Raw genomic sequence first — 23,153 nt, 5'->3', positions numbered from 1 at the left:
TCAATTCGTATCTTACTGGCTGGCTGCGTGCCTCGGTGATAACATTTAGATGGACGGAGCCACTTTCTGAAAGGGTAAATATTTTTAAGCGTTTTCCTGTAGCCCAGAGAGATTTGAAAAATCCACCTCATCTTTTTTTCTTTTTTTTTTTTTTTTGTCTTTTTGCCATTTCTTGGGCCGCTCCCGTGGCATATGGAGGCTCCCAGGCCAGGGGTCGAATCGGAGCTGTAGCCGCCAGCCTACGCCAGAGCCACAGCAACGCGGGATCTGAGCTGCGTCTGCAACGTACACCACAGCTCACAGCAACGCCGGATCCTTAACCCACTGAGCGAGGCCAGGGACCGAACCCGCAACCCCATGGTTCCTAGTTGGATTCGCTAACCACTGCGCCACGACGGGAACTCATCTTTTTTTCTTTTTCCCACATGAAAGCATATTTTCCAGTTATCTCTTTTCACAAAATGTACAACCTGGAACGTGAAGGGCTTAAAACAACCGTGTTTATTTGTTCACAAGCCTCTGGGTCCAGAAGTTGGATGTTCGTGCCTTGTCCACGTGGCGTCAGCTGGGGCACCCGGGGCAGGAGGAGCCACTTCTCAGATGACTTGTTTGTCTGTATGGCTGGCACCGCAGTGTCCTTGGCCTCTGGCCCCTTCCTCACACGGCGTTTCTTCTTCCACGACCTTTCCACGTCGCGTGCTGCTCTCAGAGTCATCGCTGTTCTTACATAGCAGCCGGCTTCCCAGTCGCTGGAACCAGAAGCTGCCAGGCCATTTCAGAGCCACACCCAGAATTGGCACAGTGTCCCCAAGGAGGATAAACAATGACCTATAGGTGGGATGATCGCCACATCAAACATCTCACCCAAACCTGAGGGGACAGACAGGCCAGGTTTCCTAGAGGGAGTCATGTGGAGACTGAGAGCTGAAAGAGGAGTGGGGATGAGCCAGATCAAGGAGAAAGAAAGTTCTAGGCACAGCAAGCCAGTAAGAGGGTGAATGCACATTCTAGAGCTTAAAAGATTCAGCATAATGGAAAGAGGGGGTGTGTGTGTGTTTGTCCTTGAGCAAGTGTCAGCCTGCTGAGTGTGGGGCTGGGTTCAAGACATTGCAGGGCTTTGGCTTGAGGGCAATGAAGGTTTTAGGCAGCTATGCCATTTCCCTGTGTCTTGGAGAATGCTCTGCTAAGCAGAGAAAATAGATGGTGGCCATGAAAATGGGAAGCACTGGATATGTTTAAGAGATATTTAAGAGAGAAGAGGAGCGGAATCCACAGACTTTCAAGATAGAGGAGTTAACTTTTTGGTAGGCAATGCAGCAGCTTTTTTTTTTTTTTTTGATTTTATGGCTGCACCTGTGGCATATGAAGTTCCCGTGCCAGAAATCAAATCCGAGCCTTTAACCCACTGCGCCAGGCCAGGGATTGAACCCATGCCACTGTAGTTGAGTTCTTAACCCACCGTGCCACAGTGGGAACTCCAGAAGCATTTACTAAAAACCAAAACCTGTCAGACAGAGCGCCCTTGGTTCTGTTTTGTTTGGAGACAGCTGCAGAGCTAAGTATAATGATGATAAATAGCAATATTATTTCATTGCACTTTTTGTATTCATGGCAGCTTTATTTTTTCTTTTTTTAATTCAATGAATCTTACTTATAGTTGTACAGCTATCATCACAACCTAATTTTACAACATTTCCATCCCAAACCCCTAGCCCATCCCTCCCTCCGCAACCTGTCTCCTTTGGTAACCCTAAGTTTTTCAAAGCCTGGGAGTCAGTTTCTGTTCTGCAAGTGAGCGCATTGTATCCTTTCTAGATTCCACATATAGGTGATAGCATGTGACTTTGTGTCCCACTGTCTGACTGACTGCGCTTCACATGATACTTCCTAGGTCCATCCATGTTGCTGCAAATGCCATTAGTTCATTCCTTTTAATGGCTGACTAGTATTCCATTGTATATATGGACCACATCTTTATCCACTTCTCCGCCGATGGACATTTAGGTTGCTTCCATGTCATGGCTATTGTATATGGTGCTGCAGTGAACACACCGGTACATGTATCTTTTCTAGGCATGGTTTGCTCTGGATAGATGCCCAGGAGTGGGATTGCTGGATCAAATGATAATTCTATTTGTAGTTTTTTGAGGACGCTCCATACTTTTCCATAGCGGTTGCACCAATTTCATGTGTGTTATCTCATTTAGCTTTGACTCATTTAAGTAAAGCGGAAAGGGGGGATTTGAGCCCCACATAGAAGGAATGGAGTCCTTATTCCTCTACTAACTGTTCTCTCAGAGCAGGGGTCAGTCTGGCCCACTACCTAATTTTTAGTGCCTGTGAGCCAAAAATGGTTTTTAGGCTTTTAAGTGCTTGAACTTAAAAAAAAAAAAATCAAAAGAAGAATAACACTTCATGACAAGCAAAAGTTACGTGAAATTCAAATTGCAGTAACCATAGCGAAAGTTGTACTGAAACAGCTGCGCCCGTTTACTTACAGGTTGCCTCTGGCTCTTTGGTTGCTGCCCAGGCCCCTGGAGCAGCCTCCACAGAGAACACCTGCAAAGCGGTGTTTGCTATCTGGCCCTTTACCGACTCCTGTAGAGGAGCCGCTTTGGGTCCTTTTTCAAAAACAGGCAATGAGCTTTCGGGTGTTTACAGCACAGAAACCGCGCAGTGGCTTCCGCACCCCCACATGCCCCTGGGAAAACTCTCCAAACTCCTGCCCCTTTGTAAGGGGCCAACAGCGGGCAACTAGCCATCGTGTACCGCTCAGGACCTGCCGAGCTCATTTAATTCTCACCACAGCCCCCACCAGGTTGTACTGAATTATCATCGCCATCTCCATTTTACAGTGGAGGAACCCGGGGCCCAGAGAGACCAAGCCACCTGCCCTAGGTCACGCAGCTGGAAGTGGTGGAGGGCGCATTGGAACCCTTGTAACCAAGCTCCGTGGGCTGCTTACCCGGGGGACTCCAGGTAAAGACACATTTCCTAGTAAGTAGGTCGAGCTGGGCCCTTGGCCCTGAACGGAACGCCTGCCCGTCCTATCCACCCCACCCGGGGCCCCGCACGCCGCTCGCCGCGGGGGCCGGAAGGGCGCGGGGCTGCAGGGCAGCCGAGCAGGCCGGGGGGGGGGGGGGGGGGGGCGAGGGAGCGGCGGGGGGCGGAGCGAAGGGATCGGCGCGGCGGCGGCCTGTCAATCAACGCGGGTGGCCCCTGCCCCGGGCCCCCGAGAGCCACAGGCTCTGGCCTCTCTGCGGCCGCCGGCGGCGAAGCGCTGAGTCACCGTGAGGCAGCTGCGCGGCGCCCCGCGAGCCCGCCCTCGCCGCGCCCCCAGGACCGGAGGGAGGACCCGGGTGGCGCCCGCGGGGCCGGGCGGGCCGGGCCGGCGCAGGCGGTCCGTTGCAAGGACGCCGCCCTCCCCGCCCGCTTCGGACTCTCGGGGGAGTCTCCTAGGGAGCCGGCCGGCGATGCTTAAATAGCCCTCTGCCCGTTTGGCTCTTTGCAGACGACTTTTCTTTCTGCAGAGCATCGCGTTCTGGTAAGTATCTCCTTAGTGCTTCACGTGCATAAAAATGAGTTGTACGAGTCTGGAAAGACCCAGAAATAGTTCACATGGGAGGCGGGGGACGGAAACGACTTTGTAGATGCCCGTGGGTAGGGGATGAGAGTTCTGTGGGGCTTGGAATATTGAGCTCATTTCTGGTGCCCCACAGGCCAGCACCCAGTAAATACTGATTGCTTGCACGCCCCCGGGGGCAGGGGGCACTTCAGAGTGAGCCTTGACTGGCTGGAGGGCGTTGGCTAGTAGAGTGAGTAGCCGCAGCTCCCATTCTCTGAGCACTGACTGTACTCCTTCGAGGTAGGCAGCCTTCCTGTTTCACAGGTGGAAAAAGTGAGGCACAGAGAGGCTTAGCCATTGGCTTCAGGTCACACAGCTGGTGTGTGGTGAACGTGGGATGCAGACCCAGGCTGTGTGGCTCCCAAGTGTAGGCTTCTTGCTAAAAAAGCATCTCTCTTGGTTTGAGTGGGAATATTTCAAATATGCCTTCAAGGAATGGATTATATATCATTTGGAGAACAACTTTAGAGATGGAGGTTCTGTCTGCACACATTTGAAGTGGAAAGGGGATACTCGTTTTGTGATTTTTTTTGTTGTTGTTGTTGAGCAGACTTTAGACCCCCGAAGAGGAAGTACTTCTGAAGTCAGGGTCTCGATGGGTCCTGAAGTACAGACCATATGGTCAAGGGCACCTCCTCCATGAGCTTCCTGTGCTCTCCAAGGGGACTTCATGAGAATGCTCAGATTTCTTCCCATTTCACTTGGGCCTGAACTTCAGGGGTAGATGGGTCTTTGAATTTGATGACCCTCCAAGATCCCTTTCAGTACCAAGATCTTTGTCATGTTCAGGTGAGAGTCACAGGCTCTTGCTTTTTTCCCACGTGCCTTGTGTCGCCACACTAATCTCTTGGAGTTTATGGTACAACCCACCTCATGGGCAGCGCCAGAGCTGCTATTGCAAAATAACACGCTGGGAACCTAGTTAGTGCTCCAGTGTGTTCCCCATCTTGATTGTTTTAAAGCGCCTAGCCCAGGTCTTGTGCCGCGTAGTGATTAATAAATTGCAGCTTTGAGCATTTGGAGCAGGTGTGAATTTAATCGCCTGTGTTTTATAGTCCTTGGCTGGCCCCTCCTTGATAATGTCTCTGTTTTTGAAAAATGTGTCTTAAAGTGTTTTTCTTACATTTTTTGATGACGTCTTTGGTTGGTTGTCCCTCCCCCTGCCCTCCAGTCTCTACAGCTCAGCCTCCGACCACTTTCTGCTCAGCCTTGCACATGGCGGCCTCCAAGGTGGTTACGCTCTCGGTGCTCAGCCGGGAGCAGGCGGAAGGGGTCGGAGCCCGGGTCCGCAGAAGCATCGGCCGACCTGAGGTAGGCTGTTGGGCAGCTGTTGCCTGCTGGTTTGGGGAAGGGACTGTGGGACACTGAGGGGAAGCTTGGGAAGAGAGGGCATGAGGTGATCAGGAGCTGCCCTGCGGCCAGAGGCCAGAGGGGCTGCTCTAGACTTAGCGGTTGGGGGTCCCCCTTGAACCAGCCCCAGCCCCAAGGCTTTCTGCAACAGGGATTCAGCAGTTCTGAGCAGAAGGTGCAGCTGAAACGTCTGTGCCCTCCCCCCCCCCGCCCCTCGCACACCCATGACCCATCCTGGGTTCATCTGTCAGCCTCAGTATGCATGTCACCAGCCACTCCCACCTGACACCCCCAGATTTACATGCCCACCGGTCAGAGCACTAGGGAGAAACTCGGGCCCAATTCCAAATTCCCATGAGAGAGAATCCCGTTGGCTTGGGTCAGGACTCTCCCTTTGGCCGGTCAGCCATTGCCAGGGATGCAAGTTCTTAGAGAAGCCGCTGAGACCCAGCTCTGGACCTCTCATGGGGGGAAGGTGGGGGCTTCTCTCAGAGAAGGTGATCCTAAGTCAGATAGAGGCCTTTCAACATTAGAAAGCACTTGTATTTGGAAATCATGGGAGACATGGTGTTGCAGACAGGAAAATCTTACATGCGCAGAAAGATAATCAAATGGTGGTTATAGTCCAAGGAATACGGTGCCCAGCACCATGCCAGATTCCAGAAACAGAATTCTGCTTATTGAGGTATAATCAACATTAGGTTCAGGCGTGCAACACTGACTTGGTGGTTGTTTATATTGCAAAATGATCGCAAGTCTAGTTGACATCTGTCACCATACACAGAGAATTGTTTTTCTTGTGACGAGAACTTTTAAGATCTACTCTATTAGCAGCTTTTGAATATGCAGCAAGTATTAAGTACAGTCACCACACTCCAAATCCCATTCCCATTTATTTTAGAACTGAGAGTTTCTGCTGTTTGACTACCTTTATCCATTTCGCTCATCCCCCCTCTGCATCTGTCAACAATCTGTTCTCTGTATCCACGAGCTTGTTTTTCTGTTTTTAGATTCCACATTTAAGTGAGATCATACAGGATTCGTCTTTCTCTTTCTGACTTCTTTCCCTCAGCGTAGTACCCTCAAGGTCCATACGTGTTGCTACAAACACTTTTTTATCATTGAATAATATTCCATCACACACACATTTATATGTATATATGCCACATTTTCTTTATTCATTCATCTGTCAGTGGACACTTAGGTTGCTTCCGTGTCTTGATCGTTGGAGATGATGCTGCAGTTAACATGGGGTGCGTATATTTTTTCAAGTGAGTGGTTTCATTTTCTTTGAATACGTACCCAGAAGTGGACTTGCTGGATCATATGCCAGTTATACATTTAATTTTTTGAGGAACCTCCCTCCTATTTTCCATAGTGGCTGCACTGGTTTGCATGCCCACCAGCAGGACACACGGCTCCCCTTTTCTCCACATTCTCTCCAACACTTGTTATTTCTTGTCATTTTGAGAATAGCCAGCCTAACAGGTGTGAGATGATAGCTCATTGTGGTTTGGATTTGCATGTCTTTGATTAGCGATGTTGGGCATGTTCCCCCCCAAATTTTTTTGGCTCTTTTTTTAAGGGATGCCCCTGCGGCCTATGGAAGTTCCCCGGCTAGGGGTCGAGTTGGAGCTGCAGCTGCCAGCCTACACCACAGCCACAGCAACGTGGGATCCAAGCCGCGTCTGTGACCTGTGCTGCAGCTCATGGCAAGGCCAGATGCTTAACCCACTGAGCGAGGCCAGGGATGGAACCCACATCCTCATGGATACTAGTCTCGTTCATTACCACTGAACCACAACGGGAACTCACCCCCAAAATATTTTTGGATAAAGGAAGAAGTGTATTAGGGAAATGGATGCTTTTGAAAAGTGAGATTGGTTTGTTCCTCTTCTTAAAATCTGCTCTGGTATTCTCACACTTCCTGCCATGAGCTTCCTGTTCATCAGAGAATGTTTTTTGAGGGCCGTCAAACACTGTTTTCCAGAGGGATACACGCCAACAGCATCATTCTAAGGGCTCACAGCACAAAGGCTGTTGGGAAGCCGCAGGTGGAGGTGGTATCATTTTCTACGAGGCCACGTCACCAACAGAAGAGTTTGAGCACCTGTCCGTAAGCCCACGATTGCACGTGGAGGGTCGCTAATACGTTAATTAACTCCATCCGTCAGAAACACGTCCACCGAGAGGTTCCTGATTGTTTTGGTCTCGTGAACCCCTTCGGTGGTCCGCTGAAACCTATCAATTCCTCCTGAGAATGTTTTTTAAATACATAAAACACACAGGTTTGCATACAAAGGAAAACCTTCCCATTGAAAGACGGTTAGCAAAATATTACAAAACAAATTCACGATTTAGTACCTTAAATAACAACTCCCGTGACATTAAATTAGGAGATTGGGTGGCACTTCGTCCTCTCCCTCATTTCAAAGCTGCAGGGGCATGAGCAGTAGTTCGGCGTGCCTGCAACAGCTGTAATGTGACCTGAATAGAGCTTTGATTTCTATTGGTGACACAGGCACAGGTCCTGGTCATTTACTGCGGTTCTCTGACTATATTCGTAGTTTGCGGAAATGTCACATTTCAGTCTGGGGCTGGTGAGTGGTGTCTGTCGCACACCGGTGTGAATGTCCTAGATGCCGTTGAACTATATACTTAAAAATGGTTCAGATGGTAAATTTAAAAAAAAATTTTTTTAAGGCTGATTTTAATTTAAATTTCCTTTTTTTTTGATCCCTAGAGAATCTTCACTATTTATTTTTAATGTAATGGTCAGTGACATTTCATCTTGCGTTTTTGTCTTTTATCCTTTGGCTAGTAGAGTATTATTTATAAATATATTTAAATAAACATAGTTTTGTTTTGTTTTTTCTTTTTAGGTCCCCACCCGCGGCACATGGAAGTCCCAGGCCAGGGATCGAATGGGCCTACACCACAGCCGCAGCAATGCCAGATCCAAGCTGTGTCTGCAACCTGCACCACAGCTCATGGCAACACCGGATCCTTAATCCACTGAGTGGGGCCAGGGATTGAACCCATGTCTTCGTGGACACTAGTCAGGTTCGTTACCACCGAGTCATGACAGGAACTCCTATAAGTATATTTTTAAATGTCTTTGACCATTGTGATTTTCATTGTGATGTTTATTAATCAAATATCATTTACTTTATTCCGTAAGTGATTTTAGGATGACTTTGTATATAATGAGTGAAGTATTGTAAAAGCACTATTAAAAATCAGACAATTCAAAAGCACACAAAGAAAATATTGTAAATATTTTCCCACTCAGAAATAATCATTGTCAACATTTAGAAGCTATTATTTTAGGCACATCTGTCTGAGAAAACAGCTGTCTAAATGACAAATAATGAACAGGTAAATAAATACAAATTGTTTTTAGAAAGATGGTTACCATAGTATAATGCTGCACTTCTTTAGAATAAAATTTAATTACATTTAAACAAAGGCATGGATTACAAACTGCCTTGAAATTAAGGAATATTGAGCTTCAGAGAAGTGCTTTTTCACCACCTGACATTAATTACCAAAAGAACAATCAGGTGGAAAATTTTATGTTAGGTTTGTTTTACTGCAAAACAAATTCAGAAGAAAAGAAATTTCTAGTTAGAAGTTAGTGAAAGTAAAGATGTGGGGTTTTTTTCCCAGCCACATTTACAGTGGCCCTGAGTTCTATCCATGGTACCTGGTTAAGAATCCCTGGCCGAAAACCTGTGTGTTAAACCTCCGCGTGTGTGTATAACGGATTCGCTTTGCTGTACACCTGAAACGAATGCAGCCTTGTCAGTCAACGCTATTCCAATAAAATAGAAAAATAAAGACCTCCACATTCTGCTAATGCAAAGGGTCTCCCATGTCCCAGGTGTGCCTCTCTACCGTGAAGAAAAATAAATGGATAGAAATCATTCCTAATGCCGACACCCTGGTTTAATCACAGTTAATTCAGAGGGTGTTTCCTCTTGTTTCTCTATAGTTACATATTTTCGTTGTACAGAATAAATAATTTGGTGTCTTTCGTTTAATATGGCAGCCTAAGCACTTCTCATGTTGTTATAAATTCTCCAGAAACACCATTTAAATAGCTATGATATATTCCAGTGTATTCTCTTACTTTACCCTACTTTAAAAAATTTTGGTATAGTTGATGTATAACGTTGTATTAGTTTCACGTACATATACCCGAATGCTCTTTTTCAGCTCCTTTCCATTATAGGTTATTACAAGGCATGGAATATAGTTTCCTGGGCTATGCAGTAGGTCCTCGTTGTTTATTTTATATATAGTGCCGTTTATCTGTTGAGCCCAAATTTCTAATTTACGCCTATCCCATGTTCCCCTTTGGTAACCCTAAGTTTGTTTTCCTGTGCCTGTTAACTGGTTTTGTTTTGTAAATAAGTTGGTTCGTATCGTATTTTAGATGCCATATATAAGTGATACCGTCTGATACTGTCTCTCTCCGTTTGACTGACTTCACTTAGTCTCTGGTCCATTCAGGTTGTTGCCAGTGGCACTGTTTCCTTCTCTTTTTTGGCTAATGGTCCGTCTTATGTATGTACCACATCTCCTTTGTCCATTCACCTGTCGATGGACATTCAGATTGCTTCTGTGTCTTGGTCATTGTACATAGTGTTTCTCTGAACGTTGGGGTGCATGTATTTTTTCAAACTAGAGGTTTTGCCTGCGAGTGGGATTTCTGGATCATATGACAACAACTCTATTTTTAGGTTTTTTTTTTTTTTTAGGGACCTCCATATTGTTTTCATAGTGGCTGCACCAGTTTACATTCCCTCCAACAGTGTAGGAGGCTTCCCTTTTCTCCTTGCCTTCTCCAGAATGAATTTATTTATTTATTTATTTGGCTTTTTAGGGCTGCACCCGCAGCACATGGAGGTTCCCAGGCTAGCAGTCAAATGGGAGCTACAGGTGCCGGCCTACACCACAGCCACAGCAACACAGGATCCAAGCCATGTCTGCGACCTACACCATAGCTCACGGTGACGCCGGATCCTTAACCCACTGAGTGAGGCCAGGGATCGAACCTGCAACCTCATGGTTCCAAGTCGGATGCATTTCCGCCATGCCAGGATGGGAACACCCCTCTCCAGAATTTATTTGTGGACTCGGTGATGCTGCCGGCCCTGCTTTTGACCATTGAGATTGTTAGCACGCTGCCAACTTGCCAGAAAGATGGACCCCAACGTTCCCATCAGCAGAAGAAGCAAAGCATCACTTTAACTTAAAGGCAGTTACTTTTCAGACCATTTGCACCAAGGCTCTGTCTGCGGAAAATAAAATCTCATAAAAATCCTGGAGCCCAGAGCTATTTTAGCGTAGAATTTACACCCGTGTTGAGTTTTAGTGGCCCTAGGTGACACGTTCCCTGTGACTACTAAGGGGGAGGTGGCGGAACTCGCAGTGCTCTCACTGGCACCTTCTGCTACCATCGGGTGTGCGTGGGGCAGCCAGGCGGGAATTGCAGTGACCTTGGAGCCTGGGGTTGGCCGGGAGTTCCTCTGTGCTCCCGGCGGGAGGGAAACCCACCGCCCACCTGCATTTGCCTCCGCGCCCCACACCCCCTTCCACCAGGCAGGCCTCGGTGATGTGATTTTCCTTCGACGGCCCTTAGGCAGTCCCACCTCCGAGGTGTCATGCCTTCCGTTGCAGACCGCCGCAGTAAAGTGTCGCAGTAAAGCGGGTCACGTGGAAAGTTTTGGTTTCTTGGTGCACATAAAATGTATGTTTATACTATACTGTCAGCTCTTAAGTCTGCAATAGCATCGTGTCTAAGAGAACAATTATATGCCCTCATTTAAAAAATACTTTATTGTTCAAAAATGCTAATCATCACCTGAGGAGTTTCTTTTCTTTTTTTTTTTTGTCTCTTTTTAGGACCGTCCCCACGGCATATGGAGGTTCCCAGGCTAGGGGTCTAATGGGAGCTGTAGCTGCCAGTCTATACCACAGCCGCAGCCACTTGGGATCCAACCTGTGTCTGCAACCTACACCCCAGCTCACAGCAATGCCAGATCCTTAACCCACTGAGCGAGGCCAGGGATCGAACCCGCAACCTCATGGTTCCTAGTTGGATTCGTTAACCACTGTGCTGCAACGGGAACTCTGAGGAACTTCTTAATGTCACCAGACAGCCTTGGTCCTGGGTGGTAACAGCTGCTGTGGATGACACTTTGCGTTATCGTCTCTAGACATTGAGTCAAGGTGGAAGAGCAGAGTCACAGCTCAAGTCCACTCAGGGCCATATTTAGACCTCGGTTTGCTGTGGGCTGGAAGTGTCCTTCTACCCCTTGATCGTTCCCCTTGGGCCCCAGGTGCGTAGGCTCAGGGGTAGTCTGAGTATTGGAGTCCACCTTTGAGGGGTCTCTCTTGATTCGGGGCTGCTGTCCCAGGCATTGTGGCCCTTCTGTCAGTTGGATCAGGCTCAGTTGTGTTTAACAGAAAGCATCCTCCAGAACCAGTGGTTTACATATGTAAGGATTTGTGTTTCTCTTTTGAAAACCCCAAAAAAGTAAGTGGTCCAGGGTGGACCTGGAAGCTCCACACATCCGAGTTGCAGGCTCAGTCTCTCTTAGTTCATCCTTTTGAGTCCATTGTTCGTGTCTCAACCTTACGGCCCAAGGCGCGTTGTAGCCCTCGCCACCGTTTGGCCTTGGGTGCAGAAAGGAGGGAGGGGGGACAGGCAAAAGGACATATGCCAGCCGTCCAGCCTCCTTTTATAAGAGATTTCCCTAAAAGTCCCACCTAGCAACTTCTTTGTGGCTCTCATTAGCCAGATTCGGTCATATGGCCACACGTAGCTATGAGCGAGGCTAGGGACCTAGTGCAAGTACCGCCTGGGATGTTGGAGGAGCACCTTGCATGTACTCCGTACTCAGAATTATTCTAGATTCAGTGGAGCGTCCTGAAAAAGCATAACATCGGCCTTATCCCCAAGGAACTGATCTTCCTGGCAGCTGGTTCCATTGTTGCTGGATTTAAATAAAATGTTAGGCTGCTGGAGCTGTATGAGGGCGGCCACAGGTTTCAACTGGCCTTCTCGAGATCAAAAAGGGATCGCTTGGAAGCTGCCAACTGGAGGTGCAGCTAGAGAATCTGGAACTGTTTGAAGGAAAGGAAATTCTCACATGATGCAAAAACTTTGAAAGAGCATGAGTTTAATGTGTGGAAAGAGGCTGATGTGGAGGAGTTGGGGACCAGGTCAAGCCCTTTTAGAAAATCCGAGTTCTTCTATAAATCAGACCTTGTCTACAGATGACAGGTGTCTCCGACATGTTCTTGAATACTTGCTGAGCATCTGGAGGACGTTAGCCACTTTGAGGTGCACTGATCCCCAGCCTGCGGGTAACACATGCTTGTTGGAGGAAGACTGTGCCCCATCCTTTGCCAGATAAACAGTGGATCCCTCTGGCTTTTGCCTCAACCAGCCCCCTAGCTTCTGTAGTCTTTTCCTGGTGCCGGTTTTTCTCCCGTGTGTGTCCTTAAGTTATGGATCGGTGACCAGAACGCTCGACTATGGCATCCGGATAGCAGAAACAGGACTTTGCAGACATGGAGTAACTATTGTTGGGTGGGTGGTGGTGTGGGTAGAACTGGAAGGAGGAGACCTCTTCTCTTCACGATGTGCCTAATAGCAGGATGTATCTGTTCACACGAAACGCTCTGGTCCCAAGAGACAGTACATATCTCTTGATCTCACCTTTTACCCACCTTTTAAAACCATAGAACCACAATAATGTAGAACTGAAAAGCCAGCTTGAGGTTCCAAACCCTTGGCTTTGCACGCAGGGAAGTTGTGTCTCAAGAGATTTGTAGAACTGGCACCAAATAACAGATACCACCCATCTCTGTAAAACCTGCAGTGCCCTGGGCCCTAGACCAGGTCCCCTCCACTCACTGTTCCAGCTCTTCAAGTTAGGCATTATCCTATGAGAAGAACAAGAGACAAGAAGATAGGAGAATTTTTGACCTCTCCTCCTCCCAACGCCTGTACCTTTCCTGGGCTTTCTTTGAGCTGACATGGAGTTCGGAGGGACAGGATGAGATTGAAAGGACCCAAAATCTGAGTTTCGCCAGAAAGGGCGGAGGGTCACTGGTGGAAGAGGAAAGAGTGAATTCAGAAGCTGAGGGGGAGGAGGAGAAAAGGGAAACACCATCTCCAGATGGTGGCGGGAGATTTGAAAGGTTACGGTGAGAGATGATGGAAATATTGGACACATCTACTGGCAGATTTGAAACACATCTTTAGTTTTTTGTTTTGTTTTGTTTTTTTAAATCAAAGTGTAGTACAGATAATTCCAGTAATACGCAGACGAAGCTCCAGGAGTCCTCAAATGATTTTATGAAGTGACATTACCTTCCTATCAAGACCAGACAAGGACAGCAAATGAAGGGTTAATTATATTACATTTGTAAACATTTTTGCAGAAATCACGAGTGGAGCATTAATCAACCAAATACAGCAGCGTGTAGAAAAGATAATATATCATGACCAAGTTTGGATTGTCTGAAGAAAGCAAATTTGGTGTAATATTAGAAAATCTATTTATATAACTTAACCAATGTTAAGAGATTAAAAGAGAACAAGCATATGTCTCTATCACTGCAGAAAATGCATTCAGTAGAATTCAGCATCCATCTACGCTCAAAATTTAGTAAACTAGAAAGAAAAGGGAAATTCCTTGACTTTACGAAGGGAATCTACAGAAAACGTAGATTAAACCCACTTAGTTTCACCTGCTTAGAGAAATTTTGTAAACCAATTGTAATGGAAAAAATAAAATCCACTCTAAGATTTAAAAAAGTAATGTACGTACATACCACTAGGAACTAGACAAGGATGTCTATTACCTTCTCTTTCACTCAACATTGCTGTAGAAGCGCTAGGTTGCAAAAAGACAGAAAGTATAAGGGTTGAAACGGAAGGGGAACAACCAGTTATTTGCCCACAGGTGTCGGCTGGAATATTATTCCCACATATTCACTCCCTCTCACTTTTAGGTACATTGCCCTCGCGTCCCAAAGGGAGGGTTTAAGTGCCTTCCTCTCTGCTTTTGGGCTTGACCTTGTTCCATGCTTTGACCAATGGGAAGTGTTACTGTGATCGCGCACCATTGGCTCCTGCCCGTGGCTGTGAGACCAGCATGTCTTAGAGAGTGGCCACCATTTCAGCGGGGGATCCAGAATGAGAAGACACGTACAGGTCAGTCACGCCCAGCAAAACCCAGAGAAACTGAAGCCTGCCGTGACTTTAATGCAAGCGGAAAAAAAATGTGTTTGGGAACGACTGGGCAGAAACTTATTGGTGAAGACACTGGTGTCTTCACCAGTCTAAAAAGATGTCTACAAAGAAAACCCAAAAGAAGCTACAAAAGAATTATTAAAATTCATAAGAGCTTAGAAGCGTTCAGAATTGCCTTTTTATTCACATTTTGAATCCCCAGCAGCAAAGTGTTCAAAAATATCATTTAAAAGTACTGTTTCGTGCACCCGCATGTTCATTGCAGCACTATTCACAATAGCCAGGACGTGGAAACAACCCAAATGTCCATTGACAGATGATTGGATTCAGAAGATGTGGTATACATACACAATGGAATACTACTCAGCCATAAAAAAGAATGACATCATGCCATTTGCAGCAACATGGATGGAGCTAGAGAATCTCATACTGAGTGAAATGAGCCAGAAAGACAAAGACAAATACCATATGATATCACTTATAACTGGAATCTAATATTCAGCACAAATGAACATCTCCTCAGAAAAGAAAATCATGGACTTGGAGAAGAGACTTGTGGCTGCCTGATGGGAGGGGGAGGGAGTGGGAGGGATCGGGAGCTTGGGCTTATCAGACACAACTTAGAATAGATTTACAAGGAGATCCTGCTGAATAGCATTGAGAACTTTGTCTAGATACTCATGTTGCAACAGAAGAAAGGGTGGGGGAAAAAATGTAATTGTAATGTATACATGTAAGGATAACCTGACCCCCTTGCTGTACAGTGGGAAAATAAAAAAAAATTATAAAAAAAATGTATGCACCTTGAAATTGACAAGAACAATGTAAATCAACTATAATAGAAAAAATCAAAATCAAAAAAAATAAAACGCATGTACCTTAAAAAAAAAAAAGTACTGTTTACGTTACTGTCACTTTGCAGTGTAGTTTAAAATCAGGGAGTGTGATGCCTTCAGCTTGGTTCTGTTTGGGGCCTTGTGTGGTTCCGTATATATTTTAGAATTATTCTCTTTCTGTGAAAAATGCTATTGGGATATTCATAGGGGTTGTGTTGAATGCTTTGGGTCATATGCACATTTTAACAGTAATTAATTCTTTCAGGACATGAGCACAGAATACCTTTCCATTTATTTGTGTCATTTTCACTTTCTTTCATCACTGTCTTACAGTTTTCAGTGTATGGGTTATTCACCTCCTTGATTAATTAATTCCTAGGAATTTTACTCTTTTCGATGCAAGTATAAGTGAGATTGTTTTCTTAATTTCTCTTTCTGATAGTTTGTCGTTAATGCATAGAAACTTAACAGATTATTGTAGTGTGTATTTGAAAGTTGCCAGGAGAGTAAATCTTTGGGGGGGGGCCTGGGGGGCTGCGCCTGAGGCACGCAGAAATTCTTGGGCCAGGCACTGAACCTGAGCCACAGCAGTAACCCGAGCCACAGCAGTAACCCAAGCCACAGCAGTGAAAACACTGAGCCCATAACCACTGGGCTACCAGGGAACTCCCAAGAGTAAATCTTAAAAGTTCTTGTCACAAGAAAAAAAACTTTTTCATACCTTTGTATAGTGATAGTAACTAGACTTAGTATGATGATCATTTTGCAATGTTTACAAGTATCAAATTGTTACCTTGTACATCTGAAACTAATGTTATATGTCTGTTATACCTCAATAAAAACTGTACCTATAAATACTGTAAAAAATATGTTAGAAAAAAAGTTTTAATATATGCAGAACCTTTTTGGAGAAAAGAAAACTACAAATCCTATTGAAAGACATTTAAAAACACCTAAATAAATGGAGATAACCATGTTGAGGAATAGGAAAATTCAATATTATATAAATGTCATTTCTTCCCAAATTGATCCATAGATTCAAAGCAGTTCCAATCAAAAGTCTACCATTTTTGTTTGGAGACATTTTTACACTTTCTAAAATTTGTATCGAAGAACAAATGGCCAAGAATAACCCAAGACAGCCGTAAAGATATGCCGATGACAGCCAGATCTGTTTCTGCCACTCTTTGGGGCTCAAGATTTATCTTCATCTTTTGTATAATATACTGGACACTGAATATTCATATTCTGTTTATACAGGTATCATTTACATACCTATCTCAAACTCACCGTGACCTGAAATGAAGTCACCATGGCTATTTCAAGGCTGCTGCTTCTGTCTTGTGGTCCATAGCTAGGAGGTTGGGAGTGACCTCATGCTCTTCCTTTTTTCCATTCTCCGTCACTCCTGCCATTGCCTGAGACCTGGCCTTTGTCCTTGCCTGGACTGTTGAAATCATCTTCTAAATACTCTTTGCCCCCTGTCTCTCCCTTTTCCAGACTCTCTTCCACATGGATGCTAGGGTGGTCTTTCTAAATCTGGTCATCTCAACTTCTTATTAAAACTTATCACCTTCACGTTAAAACCCAAACTATTTAGTTCTTTTTAGGGCTGCACCCGTGCATATGGAGGTTCCCAGGCTAGGGGTCGAATCAGAGCTGCAGCTGCCGGCCTACACCACAGCCACAGCAACGCCAGATCCTTGACTTACTGAGCAGGGCCAGGGTTCCAATCCACCCTCATGGATACTAGTTGGGTTCTTAATCTGCTAAGCCAGTGGGAACTCCCCCACACTCTTTAGATTTGGCCTCTGTGCTCAGCCAATCTCTCATCATAATTCCACATGCACCTTTTTTTATATTAATTTTTATTTTTTTATTACTCAAATGAATTTATCACATCTGTAGTTGTATAATGATCATAACAATCCAATTTCACAGGATTTCCATCCCATAACCCATGCACGTCCCCCCACCCCCCAAACTGTCTCCTCTGGAGACCATAAGTTTTTCAATGTATGTGAGTCAGTATCTGTTCTGCAAAGAAATTCAGTCTGTCCTTTCTTCAGATTCCACATGTCAGTGAAAGCATTTGATGTGGGTGTCTCATTGTATGGCTGACTTCACTTAGTATGATCGTTTCTAGGTCCATCCATGTTGCTAAAAATGCCGGTATTTCCTTCCTTTTAATGTCTGAGTAATATTCCATTGTGTCTCTGTACCACATCTTCTTGATCCGCTCCTCTGTCGATGGACATTTAGGTTGTTTCCATGTCTTGGCTATTGCAAATCGTGCTGTAATGAACATTGGAGTACATGTGTCTTTGCGAGTCATGGTTTTCTCTGGATAAATGCCCAGGAGTGGGATTGCTGCATCAAATGGTAGTTTGATTTTTAGTTTTCTAAGGAATCTCCATACTGTTTTCCACAGTGGTTGCACCAATGTACAGTCCCACCAACAGTGTACTAGGGTTCCTTTTTCTCCACACCCTCTCCAGGACTTATTGTTTGTAGACTTTTGGATGATGGCCATTCTGGCTGGTGTAAGGTGGTACCTCATCGTGGTTTTGATTTGCATTTCTCTACTAATGAGTGACGTTGAACATCTTTTCATGTGTTTTTTGGCCATCTGGATGTCTTCTTTGGAGAACTGTCTGTTTAGATCGTCTGCCCATTTTTTGATGGTTTTTTTTTTTTTTTTTTTTGGTATGGAGCTGCAGAAGGTGTTTGTAAATTTTGGAAATTAGTCCCTTGTCAGTTGATTCACTTGCAAAGATTTTCTCCCATTCTGTGGGTTGTCTTTTCGTTTTGTTTAGGGTTTCCTTTGCTGTGCAGAAACTTTTAAGTTTGATTAGGTCCCATTTGTTTTTGTTTTTACTGTCAATACTCTAAGAGGTGGATCTGAGAAGATGTTGCTGTCGTTTATGTCAGAGAGTGTTTGGCCTATGTTTTCCTCTAAGAGTTTTATAGTGTCTGGTCTTATATCTAGGTCTTTAATCCATTTTGAGTTTATTTTTGTGTGTGGTGTTAGGGAGTGTTCTAATTTCATTTTTTTCCATGTGGCTGTCCAGTTTTCCCAGCAGCACTTATTGAACAAGCTGTCCTTTCTCCATTGTATATCCTAGCCTCCTTTGTCATAGATGAGTTGGCTGTAGGTGCATGGGTTTAATTCTGGGCTTTCTCTCCTGTTCCACTGATCTATATTTCTGTCTTTGTGCCAGTACCATACAGTTTTGATGATTGTTGTTTTGTAGTATAGTTTGAAGTCCAGGAGCCTGATTCCTCCAGCTCCATTTTTCCTTTTCAGGATGTCTTTGGCTATTCTGGGTCTTTTGTGCTTCCAAACAAACTTTAAAATATTTTGTTCAAGTTTTGTGAAAAATGTCCTTGGTAATTTGATAGGGATTGCATTGAATCTGTGGATTGCCTTAGGGCATTTTTTTTTTCTAATAGCGCAGTTTCCTTGTAGTTCTTCAAGCTTGCCAAGCTGCTTCTCTGCTCTTTTATTGAGAACATTTTTCCTCCTTCCTGTCTACCTGAAATAACTTCTCTGTGGACCTGAAGACCCAGCTCAAGTGACACCTCCCTGGTAGAACCTTCCCTGACCCCGCCCCACCCTCCTCTGTGTTCGCTTCCTCTAGAGTGTTTATCATCACGGCACCGAAATCTATTTCCTAGTCTGTTCTCCTCTGCGATTAGCAGTCTGTTTAGGATATAGACTGTAGCTTGTTTGTGCTTGACTCTGTCGGTCTTAGATGATCATGAAATGTTTGTCCACTCTTCACACTCCTTGTAAAATGTTAATTCTTTAACTTGGTGAATCTGCGTGTGTGTGTGTGTGTGTGTGTGTGTGTGTGTGTGTGTGTGTGAAAGGAGTTCTTGCCTGAAAGCAACTTGCATTTTGCCAAAAAGTTGCCCTCATGAACAATATCATTTTCAGCGACATTTGCTATGTCTGTTCATGGCTTTAAAAAGCACGTCTAATCTGCTGAATTTTATTTTTATTTCAGTTAAAAAACCTGGATCCGTTTTTACTGTTTGATGAATTTAAAGGTGGTAGACCAGGCGGATTTCCTGATCACCCACACCGAGGCTTTGAAACAGTAAGTAAAACAACTTGACTGCACAGTATGTATTTTGCAATTTACCTCTGTTCTTAAAATTGTCCAATAGAATTCAAGGTTAGAAGCAATGACTAATAATAGGCAAAGATTAATTTATAAGTTCCTGGCTGTTAATAGAATTGTAATATCTGTTTTACATGAAATATATTCAGATTTAAATATTTACTCATTTAAGTCTTCCTCGAATTTGTGCCAGTAGAGACATTCCTATCTGAGCAGTTAATAAAGAGCAAGAATTGGCTTCTTCAAATATTTATATAGTTAGGAGTTCCTGTTGTGGTGGGAACGAATCTGACTAGTAACCATGAGGTTGCAGGTTCGATCCCTGGCCTCGCTTAGTGGGTTGGTGATCCAGCATTGCCATGAGCTGTGGTGTAGGTCACAAACACGGCTCAGATCTGGAGTTGCCGTGGCTGTGGCATAGGCTGGCAGCTGTAACTGATTTGACCCATTGCCTGGGATCTCCACATGCTGCAGGTGTGGGACTAAAAAGCAAAAAAAAAAAGTATCTAAATAATTAAAATAATTTGTTTAGAAGAAACAATTTGATGTGATTAAAATACTTTTATATAAAAATTTGGTTCTTGAGAGTTCCCTTGTGGTTCAGCAAGTTACGGATCTGCATTGTCACTGCAGTGGCTTGGGTTGCAGATGTGGCCACAAAAAAACAAAAACAAAACACAAACAAAAAAACTTGCTTCTTGGAGTTCCCGTCGTGGCGCAGTGGTTAAGGAATCCGACTAGGAACCATGAGGTTGCAGCATCCCTGGCCTCTCTCAGTGGGTTAAGGATCTGGCATTGCTGTGGCTGTGGTGTAGGCCAGCAGCTATAGCTCCGATTCGACCCCTAGCCTGGGAACCTCCATATGCGATGGGAGCAGGCCTAGAAAAGGCAAAAAGAGCAAAAAAAAAAAAAAAAAACAAAACCCAAAACGAAACAAACAAAAGACTTCCTTCTCTTCAAGAACTTTCAGAGTTGTTTTCATCTCTTACAATGAAATATTTTAAACCCCTCAAGACAATCCAAGGACACTATTAGTATTTCAATTCAATTCTGAAGAATTATAGAATGAAGGGGCCAAAACAGAACGTAGTGTAAAAATTAGGATTTCAAGGCTATACATACATATTTTGTTTACAGATTTTTTTAGGGCCACACCCACACAGCATATGCAAGTTCCCAGGCTGGGGGTGGAATCAGAGCTGCAGCTGCTGGTCTACGCCACAGCCACAGCCACACCAGATCCAAGCTGCATCTGTGATCTACACCGCAGCTCAAGGCAACTCGGGATTCTTAACCCACTGAGCGAGGCCAGGGATCCAACCTTTGTCCTCATGGATGCCAGTTGAGTTTATTACCACGGAGCCACAACGGGAACTCCCTGTTTATAGATTTAACATAACATTTATAGAGGTTCTGCTGAACCCTTGCTTTCAGTTTTGGTTAGATGAGGAAATAACGTGTAATAGAATATTGGGGCACTTTCAATGACTTCCGTTCTTCGCACACACGTATATTGTGGGACAGTGCAGGGACAGTTCCTAACAGAGTGGAATCATCTTCTGCATGAGGAAAGTCTGTTAAGTTAGGAAACAGACCAGGGCTAGTGTGTGTGTCAAGCCCATTACTGACTGCGTAAATATTTATTGATGTCTGGTGACATTGAGGGCGTGGTGTCAGGTGATCTTTTGTGTGTCGGGGGATGTGTGTGTGTGTGTTGGGGAGTGTGGGTGGAGGGAGGGAGGCGAATGAAGAATGAGGCCTGGCCCCTGCTTGCCTCCAGTATGCTCTCTGAGTTAAGGAGGTGAAAGACGGACATGGAAAAAGCCCAGAAGCTTCTGGAAACAGTCTCAAGGCTCAAGGTCGTTGGACCGGTTTCCCTTCCTTCTTAGCCTTTTGCCTTCTGGTTCTCTTCTTTGTCGCCACTTTGAGGGCACTGTGCCTTGCTTCACAGCAACAGTGGGAGCCATTCCTTTCACCTCCCCTGCCCCCGCGCTGGATTCTGACCCGGTTCCTGGAACAGGGCCCCCGCCCCCCGTGCTCCTCTGCCTCTGGTGTCAGGGCATCCTCACCGTCGCATCCCCCAGCTCAGCTACCATTTCACTAATTGTCATGATCTTTTCAATTATTACCCTCTCTGCCACGTTTTCGACGCAGTCCTAAGAGGATACCCTTTCTTCTTCATTCGGCCCCCATGGCCTTAGGTTTTTCCAGGGTCCTACACGTGAGATTGTTCTGGTGGCTCTCTTGCCTCGTAATAGAACGAGGAGTTGCCTCAACCTCCCCTCCCACGCCCAGGAGGAGTGTAAATTGCTTCGGCTCAGATCATCCCAGCCATCTCCGCGTTCTGCAGGTGGAGCGTCTCGGTAACACCTGGCTGAGTTTAGTTGAATAAAAGAAAGAGATGGTTTTTGCCAAAGATGATGAATATGTTAAAATGAATGATGAAACTCATTGCTTTCCATTATGGAAAGAAAATTTCATTTCCTTTTTTTTTTGTCTTTTTAGGGCTGTACCACGGCATATGGAGGTTCCCAGGCTAGGGGTTGAATCAGAGCTGTTTCTGCCAGCCCACACCACAGCCACAGCAACACCACATCCGAGCCGCATCTGTGACCTACACCATAGCTCACGGCAACGCTGGATCCTTAACCCACTGAGCGGGCCAGGGTTCGAACCCACAACCTCATGGTTCCTAGTCCGATTTGTTTCTGCTGTGCCGTGATAGGAACTCCTAATTTCCTTTCTAAATTACAATTTATAGATTGTGAGGCACTCAACTTGACTCTGGGAAGGGGTTCAGCTACAGAATTTTGGTATTTGGCTCTTCTAAGAATTTTCCTTACATCTGTCATTGTTAACCTCAGCCAATCCTTATCATTTGCGGATCTGGTATTGCCACATTCACCTATTCACTCCATTAATTCGTACCCCCCAAATCAGTAGGTGTGGTGCTTGCACCCCCACTCGTGTGCGTGTACAGAGCAGACCAGTGTGCACACGCTTCCAGCTGAGAGTGAACAAGACGATGCTCTGCCTTCTTGTTTCCGCTCTCATACTGCAAACACGTGTCCTTCTTGAGGTCTAATTAGTAACTGCATTTTGGTGCTTTTCATTGGTTGGTGCTCTCGCTGTTTTAAATGTCTCCCAGGCATAGTGCCGCAGCGCTGTCCCGTGTTCCTAAGGGGCCAGAAGGCTGTGAGGTGCCTTGTGCATAAAATACATGTGTTAGAGAAGCTTCAAAGTCTGCAATGCAAAACCAGGTCCACTTCTAGGCTCTCATCACTTCCTCCCTTTAGCATTTTCTACAGGCTGATAAATTTTGAAAATGTTAACTAGTATAAAGAACAGAGTTAGAATCACCTGTTATATTATCTTAATATTCAGAAATAGGTATTGCTATTGTTTTGATATATTTTCTTCCAGAATTTTTTTTTCTGGTATCAGGCTGTATATGTTTTGTCTTAAAAAAAAAAAAAAAAAAAGGGAGTTCCTGTCGTGGCGCAGCGGAAACGAATCCTACGAGGAACCATGAGGTTGGGGGTTTGATCCCTGGCCTCGCTCAGTGGGTTAAGGATCCGGTGGTGCCCTGTGCTGTGGTATAGGTCACAGATGTGGCTCAGATCTGGCGTTGCTGTGGCTGTGGCGTAGGCCAGCAGCTGCAGCTCTGATTCAACCCCTAGTCTGGGACCCTCTATATGCCATGGGTGCGGCCCTAAAAAGACAAAAGACAACAACAACAACAAAGAACCATTATGCCATTAGCATTTTTCCAGTATTTAAAAAAAATACTAAACTTTGATGGCTTCATTAAGCATCTGTCATGAAATTGTACCAGGTGACATTCTTACCACAGCAATGTATGAGGGCACCTGTTTTCTCTCAGCATTGCCAACATGATATCTTTACCCACCTTTTCTTTATCTTTGCTCTTTTGGTGAAAA

General features: G+C 45.1%; 1 protein-coding gene across 3 annotated transcripts in view; it reads left to right on the top strand.

Moving 5' to 3' along the window:
* The first annotated feature begins 2,846 nt into the window (after nucleotides 1–2,846).
* PIR (pirin) overlaps nucleotides 2,847–23,153 on the top strand; it is a 98,977-nt gene continuing 78,670 nt past the window's right edge. Inside the window, exons 1-4 of one of the 3 annotated variants that reach the window (XM_047764405.1) lie at nucleotides 3,357–3,544; nucleotides 4,176–4,414; nucleotides 4,797–4,936; nucleotides 19,096–19,188. In XM_047764405.1, coding sequence (XP_047620361.1) covers nucleotides 4,841–4,936; nucleotides 19,096–19,188 — 189 coding nt within the window. In that variant the 5' untranslated portion in view covers nucleotides 3,357–3,544; nucleotides 4,176–4,414; nucleotides 4,797–4,840. Of the gene's footprint in view, nucleotides 2,980–3,356; nucleotides 3,545–4,175; nucleotides 4,415–4,796; nucleotides 4,937–19,095; nucleotides 19,189–23,153 lie in introns of those variants that run through there. The other 2 variants (XM_047764406.1, XM_047764404.1) reach the window with 2 other exon arrangements.

Source organism: Phacochoerus africanus, chromosome X, assembly GCF_016906955.1.
Source record: "Phacochoerus africanus isolate WHEZ1 chromosome X, ROS_Pafr_v1, whole genome shotgun sequence".
Lineage (NCBI taxonomy): Eukaryota > Metazoa > Chordata > Mammalia > Artiodactyla > Suidae > Phacochoerus > Phacochoerus africanus.
The sequence above is the reverse complement of the archived record's forward strand: the minus strand, read 5'-3'. Positions and strand labels throughout refer to the sequence as shown.